This window comes from Megascapheus bottae, chromosome 10 (genome assembly GCF_031878675.1).
Source record: "Megascapheus bottae isolate mThoBot1 chromosome 10, mThoBot2.hap1, whole genome shotgun sequence".
NCBI lineage: Eukaryota > Metazoa > Chordata > Mammalia > Rodentia > Geomyidae > Megascapheus > Megascapheus bottae.
In genome coordinates this window covers 33,743,410-33,755,599 of record NC_143518.1, presented here as the reverse complement: position 1 = coordinate 33,755,599, position 12,190 = coordinate 33,743,410, and the positions used below count along the sequence as shown (strand labels likewise).

General features: G+C 45.9%; 2 protein-coding genes across 5 annotated transcripts in view; one reads left to right on the top strand and one right to left on the bottom strand.

The window, feature by feature from the left end:
- The window catches only part of LOC150057882 (carboxyl-terminal PDZ ligand of neuronal nitric oxide synthase protein), a 268,284-nt gene that overhangs the window by 249,083 nt on the left and 7,011 nt on the right, over nucleotides 1–12,190 (top strand). For 2 of the 3 annotated variants that reach the window (XM_090340598.1, XM_090340597.1), the window contains exon 10: nucleotides 1,296–1,448. In XM_090340598.1, coding sequence (XP_090196724.1) covers nucleotides 1,296–1,448 — 153 coding nt within the window. Of the gene's footprint in view, nucleotides 1–1,295; nucleotides 1,708–12,190 lie in introns of all 3 variants that reach the window. The other variant, XM_090340599.1, reaches the window with a different exon arrangement.
- Spata46 (spermatogenesis associated 46) lies at nucleotides 6,227–9,434 on the bottom strand. 2 transcript variants are annotated; one of them, XM_090339799.1, is made up of 3 exons: nucleotides 9,275–9,434; nucleotides 7,594–7,707; nucleotides 6,227–7,010 (listed from the first exon to the last, which is right to left on the bottom strand). In XM_090339799.1, exons 1-3 carry the CDS (start codon nucleotides 9,375–9,377, stop codon nucleotides 6,484–6,486), a joined length of 744 nt encoding a protein of 247 aa, XP_090195925.1. In that variant the 5' UTR covers nucleotides 9,378–9,434; the 3' UTR covers nucleotides 6,227–6,483. The 2 variants fall into 2 exon arrangements, with proteins under 2 accessions (XP_090195925.1, XP_090195926.1); XM_090339800.1 differs by lacking the exon at nucleotides 7,594–7,707.

Genomic DNA, 12,190 nt, shown 5'->3' with positions numbered 1-12,190 from the left:
CTTCCCTGCCCAGCCTCACTCCCTGGGTAGAAGTTCTGGAAAACATTTCATTTCTCTATAACCATAATGGTGCTTTATGGGGATCCTGACCTTCCCTTTGTATTACAACAGCAAAAGGAAATCAGCTTTTATTTATATTGTCTATATACCTCATGGGTTATAAAATTTCAGAACAAACCATACCTTGACTACCTTCAACCACACATACAAATTTGACCTTAAACAAGCACCTGCTTATCCAAGTCTCTATTTGAAGGGGGCCTGCTGACTGAGCACCTCCTGGCTATCAAAGTTCTTTATGAGATCTATGGAAAAGTTTTAACAGTTTGATAGTTGTCACTCTTCACTATATTTCACTATTGCACAGAAGCTGGTAAAAGTTGGTCTATTTAGATAAGGCAGTATAGTAACTGTGGCCAACAGCTCTACTGGTCCATGACACAGGGTACTTGTCTCTGCCTGGGATGCTGTCTGTATGCCCAGCCTCCTCCAACCTGGACTGGAAAGCAATAGGAGACACATCTCCAGGCCTTCATCTTGCACTTACTCCTGGATTGTTCGCAAGCTCACAATCTGTGCTGCATAACACATACCCAATTGATCACCTGGTGTGCCAAAACTGTGATCAATTAAAATGAAAAAGGGAAAAAAGTAAATGATCTCATTTAGTACCTTGAGTGTTACATGTTGTTAGTCATCTGTGAGATGAGGAAACAGACTCAGAGAGGTTAAGTCACTTGTTCTAGGGCACAAGACTGGCAGGGGATGAGATTTATACTGAGGTCTAATTACAAAATTCATACTTTGGCAGTTCTACCAATAATTTCCTTAACTATGCCATGAGCTGCCCCATGGTCTAGCCCATAGACATTCAAGTCAGTAATTCTAGGGCAGGGCTGAGAATCTGCACTTTTAAAGAAGCCATTGTACTTCACTTATTTGGACTGTTCGTTCTTGGGTTGTCCAGACTTTTGAATGCTGAGATCCTGCTCTGTCCTAACTGAAGTCAATCTATTAGACAGACTAAAGAGGCTAAGAGATGTACTCTCTGACTGGGTACCATTTTCCCACTACAAACCTAATTCAAGGCCTTCATTGACCATCCTCCTGGCTCTGCCTTTGCTGCCTTGGCAAAGCTGCCCCAAGTGGTGTTGAGTGGGTAAAACCCTTAGGAGGTACTGTGAAATTGGTCAGGACAGCATCCTTGCCAAGCCATAGAGACTAAATGAGTTCATATTTAGAACCTGACCTAATGATGTTCCTTTCTCTCCCTCCCCCACCCTTTGTCTCTGCAGTGGGCTCCCAGGACAGCTTGCTGGAAATCACCTTTCGCTCTGGAGCCCTGCCTGTGCTTTGTGACCCCACGACCCCTAAGCCAGAGGACCTGCACTCACCACCACCGGGCGCCGGCTTGGCTGACTTTGCCCACCCAGTGGGCAGCCCCTTAGGTAGGCGTGACTGCTTGGTGAAGCTGGAGTGCTTCCGCTTCCTCCCACCAGAGGACACACTACCCCCGGCCCAAGGGGAGCCCCTCCTGGGTGGCCTGGAGCTCATCAAGTTCCGGGAGTCGGGCATTGCCTCTGAGTATGAGTCCAACACAGATGAGAGCGAGGAGCGGGACTCGTGGTCCCAAGAAGAGCTACCACGCCTGCTCCACGTCCTGCAGAGACAGGAGCTGGGTGACAGCCTGGATGATGAGATCGCCGTGTAGGTGCCAGGGTGAGGAGGTGGCAGAGGTGGTGTAGAGGGACCGAATCTAGTGGCTTCCCAGGTAGGGAGCACCCTACGACCCTGGAGAGGGTAAGGCTTCAGAGTAAGATCAGAATGTCACTTTGGGGGATCAATAGGAGACAACATTGGATTCTCAGAGGTGAATCAATACCTGCTTTCTGCTTGTGGATTCAAGGTGATGGAAGCAGGGTTCATGGCTTTGGGAGAAGGTCCCTCATCAGAACCACAGGCTTCTGGAAGACCTGCTGCACTGTCAGGACCCTCTGTGTTATCATATGATACCCTAGTGAGCCCCTTTCCTCATTCCCTCTCCCTGGTCCAGACTATAAAGGGAAGCCATTGGTACCTTCTCAGGTACTTTGTTTTGAATATCAGGATGCTATGAGTTGCCTCATCCTCCCCTAACCATATAAGAGACTTCCTTCTCCAGGCCCTGACTGAAACTGTAGAAGCTGAATCAGCTCTGTGCTACTAAAGCCAGGCTGTTTCCAATGGTGTGAGTATGGAATTGGGATGTGTCACAAATTACTGTCAATAATCTATTAGAAGAAATTGGGTCCAAACACTTTTCCCTTTGCTGACTGTTGGATGTTGTTTCTAAGGGACCCTGGAAAGGAAGTGGGTGAGGGTGAGGACTGGGAACAGAGGGGATGAGAAGAGAGAGAGAGAGAGAGAGAGAGAGAGAGAGAGAGAGAGAGAGAGAGAGGAGAGAGGAGAGAGGAGAGAGGAGAGAGGAGAGAGGAGAGAGGAGAGAGGAGAGAGGAGAGAGGAGAGAGGAGAGAGGAGAGAGGAGAGAGGAGAGAGGAGAGAGGAGAGAGGAGAGAGGAGAGAGGAGAGAGGAGAGAGGAGAGAGAGAACTTTTTGTTGTCCCTTCAGCTTAGAAGCCCTGCCTACCTGCCTCTTGCCCACAACCCAGCTCCTGTAAATGGAGACTGGGAGGGGTCCTCCATTCCTCTGAACTGCCTCAGGGGCTGAGCCGGGCCACTTGAAGCTTTTGCAGCACTTTGAATCTGTGGAAGTCTCAGAGCCCCAGAGTTCCCTGCCTTACCTCTCAACCTGTTTCCTCCACTGGGCAAATTGGTCAGTTTTTACTAGGGGGGAAAAAAAAGGAAAGATGGATGAAAAACATGGATGCAAGCTGATAGCTGAGACTGCTTTAATCCACTTTTTAGAATCACTGCCACTGAGATCAGGGACCACAGCCATGCCACCCTGGCCCATCTCTGGGTGTGCATGCCTCAAACACCTGGAAAAAGTGCAACTTCTATCATCTAGCTAGGACTTAGATGGATCTCTGCCCAATAACAGACTGACTTGGCCCATGAGGGAAAGTATCCCCAGAAGGCCTTTAGTGGTTAACAGATTCTCATATGTCTCAGAGAAAGCTGAGACATGCTTGAGTCATGTTCTGAGAGAAGATGTCTTTATCCTGCTACAGACCAGACTGCAGTATTATTAGAAGGCCAATTGATATGGGTATCATTATCCAAAATGGAGTACTTCAAATCCAGCTTTGGTATGGACTTTGTATAAATGCTATCACAGCCTTTTCTTATAGCCACAGTTGGATTTCTTATAGACCATAAAGTCCAAGTTAAAAGAAAATAATGAAACTTTACATTAGTCCTCCCTGATTTATCAGGATGTCAGTGGAAATAAGAAGTGGTATGTGTATGTGTGTTGTGTGTGTGTGTGTGTGTGTGTGTGTGTGTGTGTGTGCATGTGTGCATGTATGTGTGAGAAAGTATGTTTGTTGGCTTGGGAGAAGTGATTGACAGGAGAGAAAGGGGATCTTCCAAGTGTTTGAATGAATAATAGATGTGTGTATTTTTCTTACATGTATTTCACTGGAGAGGTATGGTTCTATTTGTTACATGTACTAAATAACTATTGGAAGTAGGTCCACATACAGGGAATGTGGGACTATGGAATGAAAGGAGTAGCCTGCAGCTGAGCCTACTAGCCTCTTAGCTAGCATGCATCATCCTAGCCCAGAACATCTTGAGCCTGAGACATTTGAGACAATCAGGATTTGAATGTCTAGGGAAGTAGAAAGTATGATCTCTCAAGGCCCACTCCCACCAGCAAGAGCTAAGAATAAAATCAGAGATCAATGGATTAGGTAAATGGATTATAGATGGAAAAGTAGGTTAGGATGGGGGAGTGGGTAGGAAAGATAATTTCTAAAAGTCTTGAAAAAGTTCAAAGGAAAAGAAAAAATTAGAGGTGACATTAAGGACCTGGAGAGACTCGTTGATGCTAACTGGGAGCCCAGTTATGTGATGATGCGTTGGTACCCATTCAAGACTTTTACTGTTGGTTTCTGCCTTTCTCAACTCCACCCTTTACCTCACTCAGACCCTCCCTGGATTATCACTTGTGGGTTGCCCCCTCCTTACTGTACCCAAATCTGTACCAAATGAGTAGTGATGAGAGACAAAGAACAGATTTAGGGGCCTTGCAGGGTCACCAAACACTACCCTTCATCGAAGGCACCAAGCAAGAAAGGGAATGTCGCAGACCTGACTGACTTCTCAGCAATGCCCCTCTGTCCTCCTCCCTCCTTGCTTCCTGCTCTGCTAACTCAGCTCTGCCTTCCTCTCTTCCATCCTTCTACTCGGCCCTATATGGAGGACATGTGGACACCAGGAGTGCCAACCTTGGTACCCACCCCAGCCTGCTCCACGTACCAGCAGACTCGGGCACACAAGGCCTCACAGGTGCAGAGCCAGGAAAGAATTTCTCTGTACAGGATTGGACTGCATATGGGGACTGAAAACTATATTTCTTATACTCCTGCTTGTATTGATGCTATCTGTAAAACCTCTTCCAAGCCTCCCTTCTCTCAGCTGCCTTGTTTAGGAGTTGCATTCCTTTATTTACTCTTTGCTTGACTGCTTCCTTCTACCCTCTAGCCCTCTTTTCCTAAAACTGTGTGTCATTAAACTCTGTTGGATCAACTCTCTGGGACAAGATTCTGTTCATGTAAGTGCACTTACTCCCTGGATGTTGTCACTAGCCTACTGGCTTTTGCTAAATAAAAATCTTTCTTATTTCTAAATGTCTTTCCATAGTCTTTTCTTGCTTACTGTATTTTATCTGCTCCTCTGTCTTCCCTCCTTTACCTGCTTCCCAACCTGAGCAATATCAGCTCTGTAGCATGGTTTAGAAAGGATACACATGTACCTGGAGGAGGGAGATAGATGGCACTTTCACTTATGGCTTCTGCAGACCACCCTTGCAGGGTCAGATTATACCACCTCTCAGTTGGGAATTATTTTGCTTATAAATGAAGAGATGCCTGCCAGGGTCCAGGTGGCTTTTTTGGCTAAGAAACACTGGCTCAGAAGGAAACTGAAAAGATGCCCAGTCATTCATCTACTCCAAGGGGCTGGACTCCTGGAACTGACGTCACGGTTGCCTAGAGACCACCTGGCCTCGGATTGGACAGGTTATGACCCTACATGCCCCAGCTACTGAGCCTGACAATAGGAAGCCTTGAACTGTATGTGTGGGAGGCACCGAATGGGTGAGAAGCAGACATCGGGAGTGTAGGACCAAGAGTGTTCTTACGTTAGTCTTACAGCATTTGAGGGACAGGGATTTGAGCCCAGCTTCTGTCTCACTCTGAAGGGAATGAAAGAGTTACACATGATTTTAGCAGCCCAATGACAAGTGAAATTTGGCTCCAGGAAGGGTTATTGTATAGCCACTAAGAGGACAGAGGCATACCCTCCACTCCACTCATAACACCCACTCATCAGGGAGGCAAAGACTAAGGGAGAGTGGGTGTCATGTCCTTGATAGGAAATGCCCCCACAGCAGGGAAAGGGCCCACAACCATCACGGAGCTGAAGCCAGAGGGAAATAAGACCTAAAATAGGACCAGGAAGTGTTCAGCCTTTCTTCTTTTTATAGCCCACATAATGGACAAAATAGGCATCCTTGCAGCATCTGGTGATCACTCCTCTCTGTGTCACATTGGCAGCGATGTTCGTGCAGAAATGGAATAAGGGTCAGGCTGTCCACTAGGCATATTACATGTAACAGAACAAAACAGTTATGAAAAGATGTCCTTTTCTGCTTTAGCAAGAGGTGCTTATTTTGAGTGATGCTATATGCGGTGGAGATGGGCCCACACCCTCATCTTTTACTTTCTTTGTGCTCAGGGATATTATGTCCTCTGCACTCTATTTCTATATGTTAGTGTTTAGGAAGCCTTTCATACTGTAGTGGTTTTTCCCTCTGGAAATAACTCCTTGTCTCCACTATTGGGCAAGGGCTGCTTGGATCCTAGAGCAGTAGTTTTCAGGATCTCTTCTTCGGGGTTCACCTTGAAGGCTAGTTTGGCACAACTCGTCAGGCTTCCCCTGTAGAGTCTCTGATTCAGTAGGTCTGAGTGAGGCCTGAGTAGTTCTTGTCTAACCAACTCCCATAGCATGCCAATTCTGCTGATCTAAACCCCTCACTTTGAGAATCACTGTCTTAGAGGATATTCTCAAACTTTGGGTATTGTTTTTATTTTAGAAAAAGAGGGGAGGGAGGGAGGGAGGGAAGGAGGCAGGGAGGTAGCTGTTGTGTTGCTAGGCAATCAGTAGGTGAAAGTGATGAGAACTCGCTGGATACAGAAAGGACAGCCAGTGATGCAGGGTGACCTCAAACTTGACAGGAGGCTGTGACTAACTGATTTATTGGCATCACTCTAGAGACATAAAACAGGCTTCATCCCTTATTTTCAGGTGTTCAGCAGGACTACTTGAAGGCCTGGCAGCTGCCTGCGGAGAGCCTGTCCCCTTGCCAGGCCTTCTGCTCCTTGCCCCAGAGGGTTTTGAGCTTGCGGTAATACACCTTGCAACTGAAACCTTCTTTAAAGCCCCCCTTGATGTGGCTCTTGAGGGAATGCAAGGTGGGGTACATGCGGCAGCAGGCCGCACACTTGTAGCCATTCTGCTGGGCCTGATGCCATTTGGCAGCTGTTATAATGTCCTGGGATGTGATATAATCCATAGAGTCTGGGCCATGCCTGCATTTCTTGGTTGCCTCTCGGGAGTACGTGTTTTCTGGGGAGGAAGAGGATGAGCAGATACTCTCCGTCATGTCTTCGGGAAGGCAGTTGTCACCTCTTCCCTCATCCCTTTCCACCTCTGGGAAGCTATAGGCCTCCAGGTGGCTCTCTCTGTCTGTGCACACAAAGTAGCTGTAAGGGGAGAACCAGGGCCGGTAGATGGTACAATTTCTCCTCAGCTGCTCCCCATTCTGGGTATCCCCCAAGGTACAATCTGCAAAGAAAAGGGCTAGATCTTACTTTTGGGCTATGGGCAGAGAGCAGTAAAGCTAGAGTGGCTGGAAGCCATCAGAAAGGTGAGAATACAGAAAGTTAGGCTTGACCTGGGATGAGCTTGCTGGCAACTGAGAGGGTACGGGTGATGGGGTGGAAAGAACAGTCTAGGGCCTTAGTTCTTCCTTCTTTCTTTTTCTATTAGTTGAAATAGCTGTTAGATCTCTGGGAGGTAGGGCCCTCTCAGGCAGAAAGCCTTGATAGGTGTCAGGTGTTCCCATCCTGAAGATGACCTACAGTCCCTCTTCCTACCACCAATCTGACTGTTTTTCTAGCTTTACTATTTATCCTAATCATTCAGCTGCCTACATAGACAGACGCTCATTTCTCTGCAAAGGACTGAGAGGTGGGAGAGGAAAGGAAGGAGGCTTCTACAGGCCTGTGAGCTTCTATTACAGGAGGAAGGACTGGGGAAGAGGCTGCAGGTGAATCAGTGCATGAGCCGCTCCCTTCTCTGAGGTATGCAGCCCCTGTCCATCTTCAGCCTGTCACAGGTTCCCATCTGGAGTTGGAAAAGGCCTCACCTGGTGAGGGCACTGTGTTATGTACCCCATGCCGGAGAGCGCTGCTTTGGTACTGGGGTGACGGGGCCTGTGCTGGGCTGGAAACCTCACTGGGTACTGCTGTCTTTGCAATGTCTGTGTTATAGAAGAAACACTATGGTGAGCTCAGCAAGGTTGGGGATTCTCTTCTTCAGACTTCCTGAAACATCCCTAAAGGCTCACCTGCATGCCAAGTTATCCATGCTGAAACAAAGCAACAGCCAGCAATAACCAGAACTATTCAGCATTGACACCCTGGGGAATTCCAAATAAAGAACTGTTCCATTCAAACCTCAGATGTGGCCTGGATGACACCTCTCTGCTTGACTCTCCCCTCACCTGACCCTTCTGAGGCTCATCACTCATGAGGCTTCACTCTGAGACAGATTCTAGAGCAGAAGCTCTGGTCGTGGGCTGCATAGCCATGTTGCATGTTCTTTAAGAACAAGCAGCCTAGCTTTCCAGCTGAAGCATCACAGCCAGAAAGCTGTCATGTGGGCCCTTGATATGAGGCTTACCCTGATGTCTTTGCTAATGCTTAGATAAAAAGCAGAACTGAGTTTAGGGATTAGCTCAGTGGTAGACTTAAAATACATGAGGCTCTGGGTTCAATCCTTTGCACTTGGGATTTATGGGAGGAATAGCCTGAAGTCCCAGAGCTCAGTTTGGGAAAAAGACTTAAATATATATACACATATATAGCATGTATATAGCAGATGGATGTTTAGGAAAACCACCTCACGGAGAAGTACTTCTTTAATCTTAATGTATGTGGGAATCTTATTAAACATAGATTCTGACGCAGTGGGTCTGGGGCAGGGGTCTGAGAGTCTACATTTCATCAGCTTTCCCTGATGTGGATGCTGCAGGTCCAGGGGTCACATTGAGTGGCAAGTCCTCAGTGTCCACCTTTGGTCCATGATGTGCTTAACACCACTGCTTAGCCACTGGCTGATAGTTTGATAAGTCTAATCCTTCTCCAGCTTATCAAAGCACAGCTAACACAAGAGCATAGTCTTTTTCTCCATTTTTTTCTTTTTTTCTCCCTTTCTCTTTCTGTCTCCTTCCTTCCTTCCTTCCTTCCTTCCTTCCTTCCTTCCTTCCTTCCTTCCTTCCTTCCCTCCCTCCCTCCCTCCCTCCCCTTATCTCTTTCTGCTGATCCTGAGGCTTAAACTCAGGGTCTGGGCATTTTCCCTAAACTTTTGTACTCAAGGCTAGTGCTCTACCACTTGACAAGCCACAGTTTCACACCAGGTTTTTGGTGGCTGATTGGTGATAAGAGTCTCAAGGACTTCCCTGCCTGGGCTGGCTTCAAATCTGGCTGATCCTCAGATCCCAAGCTTCTGAGTAGCTAGGATTACAGGAATGACCCACTAGCACCTGGACAAGAGCAAACTCTTTATGTTGACAGGCTTCCACTATGTGATTTTACTCAACTCCTGGGGAAATAAATTTGATCCCAATGTTTCTATTTTTGCCTTGCCGTAAGTTATAGAACAGTAAGAATTATTTAACAGGGATGTAGTAATTTTGTAAAAAAAATATTTTTTACACATGTTTAATTTGTCTGTCTCACTCCTAGACCTACCATGATCTGGTAGAGAACACAAGTAAAAGCTTCATAAACAAAACCCACATCTTCCCTGGTGACACCAGAGTTTACCTGGCAAGCTGGTGGCATGAGGCGACATAATGTCAGGAAATGTGTTCAAGACAGAGGAAGAGATTCGAGGTCCAGAGATGCTGAGGAGTGAGAAGTTCTCCATATTCTGACCACAGCAGAGTATGGAAATCACCTACTTGCTCCCAAGAGGCTGGCCAGGTTGTCTAGACGATAAACATTCTAAGTGCAGTTGACATCACAAGGTCATATGATTCTATTCACCAGCTAGGTTACCCATTTGAAAAGTGGATGTCGTCCTTTGTAGGCAGTTTTTTTTTTCCTTTCTTGTTTTAATTGTTAAAGGTGTTTTGACTTGTCCTGTCTTAGCTGAGAATACTTGGAGAGAAGGAAGAACGTAGTAGAGCTGGCAGTGGGGATGCTCTCTGCATCCTTTTTTCATTATTATTATCACTTTTGATATCACTACCATTACTACCACCACCCCTAGTTCTGGGAGCCTCCATCCCAGATTCCTTTTCTTTTTCTCAATCTTTATTTGCCTAACTCCTGCTACCGAATATTTTTGTGATTTTATTTACTTACTATTATTTTGTTCTGTTTTGTTTGATTTGGGATTTGGTCTGAGGCCCACTTTTTATTTGTTTTAGAAATCAATTCAGATTTATAAAATTTGCAGAAAATGGCCAGGTACCATTAATCTGAGCTACTCAGGAGGTGGAGCTCTAAAGGTCGTGGTTCAAAATCAGGACAGGCAGAAAAGACTATGATTTTCTTATCTCTGATAAACTATTCAGAAAAATCCAGCTCAAATGATTGAGTGCTAGCCTTGAGCACAAGAGGTTCAAGGATAGTATCCAAACCCTGAGTTCAAGACCTAGTACTAGCAAAAAAAAAAATGCAGAAATAAAATGAGTACAAATACTCATATCCTCATATACTCTGCATCGGAGTCTCCTAATATCCCACTTTATCATTCCAGTACCCCTCTTCTGTATGTTAGTAGGTATTATGTCCTTTTACATGTAAATACGTCAATATATCTTTTTTTTTCTAGTTATAGGGCTTGAGCTCTGAGCTTGGGCCCTGTCTCTGAGCTCTTCAGCTTAAGGCTAGTGCTTTAGCACTTTGAGCTACAGTGCCACTTCTGGTTTTCTGGTGGTTAATTGAAGATAAGAGTCTCAGCAGACTTTTGTTCCCAGGCTGGCTTTGAACCACAACCCTCAGTTCTCAGCCTCCTGAGTAGCTAGAATTATAGATGTGAGCAACTACTGCCCAGCCTCAACCTTTCTTGAGCACAAGAACCAGATTTTGTTTCCACTTCCACCAGCACTTTTTGGCAAGTGACACAGATGGGTGGCCCACCCCATTTTACTCATTTGAAGCTCTGAACAGGGCTTCCTGTTCCCTCTACTTCATCTTTCCATATGGCAATACAGTGCACTAGTGGGGTGTGGAATGAAGGCGGGGGGTGGGGGGGAGATGATGGTAATGCTTGGAAGAGATTAAGTTGCCCAGTTCCCATCATCATGACAGATATGAAGCTGAGCTTTACATTTAAATGGTGATACATTTGTGCTAAGAGGGAAAGCCCACTCTTCCCCTCCTGTCAAAGTGGTGTGTGTCAGTGCGCCCTGAGGAGCCAGACTTGCCTTCTCACCTATATTATTTCCAGCACCTAAACATTTGAATAACAGGAGAGCATGACTTTCCTATCTCACATCTGCTTTAAAACATTAGAAAGTGTTAGGATAGCACTGGTAAAGGGTATCGGCAGTGTCATTCATGTCATTGTGGTGTGTAGAGCCTGAAAGTCAGCAAACTCAATCAGTTTGCCTGTATAATATGCCCCATTCTCTACTTCTTCGTTTCCCCAAATTGTTCGTTTGGACTCTGAGTTGAAGTGAATGAGTGTCTTGTGGCTATAATCCAGTGATTTACCTGAGGAAAGTTTGTATACTATGAAATGCACATGGGTCTTGGAGAACTTAGAAATTTTTTCTGCCTTAATCTGTCACATTCTATGCCCTCCCACACACTGCCCACGAGTAACTTGAGATATAGTTAATGTAAAGGGGATTCAAAATAATGAGGAAGGTTCAGCACCAATGGCTCACATTGTTATCTAAGCTACTCAAAAGGTGGAGGTCTCAGGATCCCAGTTTGAAACCAGCCCAACCAAGATAATCTGTGTGATTCATATTTCCAGCAAATGGAAGAGCACTAGCCCTGAGCATAGAAGCTAAAGGACAATGCGTTGGGCCCTAAGTTCAAGCCCCAGTACTGTACCCACATGTACATGCATGTGTGTGCATACACTGTATACAGTGAGAGATTTGAGGGATCAGGATTTAGAAGGCTGGATAAATGTCTGCTGTAGAGTTTTTTAAACTCTTATTTTGCGTTGGTTTCTGAAGAGTTTGTTGGAACCTGGTCACTTTTAATAGTAGGGCTTCTGTCTTGCATGATAATCCTATCTTGTGTGTTATGGTGGCCTGAACAGAATGACTCTTCCAAAGTGATTGTTACACTACATAAAATGTGCCTTTCTCTTGTTTGTCTCCCACCTGCATTCCGAGCCCTTTTCTCGGACAGGTAAGATGCCCTCTTTCTTTTGGATGACTCAGTCCCCTTCTGCCCCCTTTGCTTGAGTGTGTGCATGTTGGGGAATGCCATGGGGAGAGCCACTCAGCTGGGATCTAGTCATCTCACTTGTCTTCCATCACCATTACTTTTGGAATCACCAAGCCTCTTGTCCTGAGGCAGGAGGGACAGAGTGTGGGGGTTACTAGAACCATCAACAGAAAAGGAACTCATTGCTGGTCCCTTGATCTGAAGATGAAGAGGCCCTATCTAGAGGTCCACTGAAGAAAGGGCAGTTTCTCCTCATATGACCTCAACAACCCCCACAATCACTCTCATAGAGGGATATTGAATTGTTTCTGCAAATAGAAACAG

What these genes read in the sequence shown, in the direction of transcription:
- Spata46 (XM_090339799.1), bottom strand. Translation starts at nt 9,377, where the DNA reads ATGGAGAACTTCTCACTCCTCAGCATCTCTGGACCTCGAATCTCTTCC. An exon ending in TCATGCCACCAGCTTGCCAG is followed by an intron (nt 7,708 to 9,274) that starts GTAAACTCTGGT and finishes TCTATAACACAG; the next exon opens with ACATTGCAAAGACAGCAGTA. An exon ending in TAACACAGTGCCCTCACCAG is followed by an intron (nt 7,011 to 7,593) that starts GTGAGGCCTTTT and finishes TTTTCTTTGCAG; the next exon opens with ATTGTACCTTGGGGGATACC.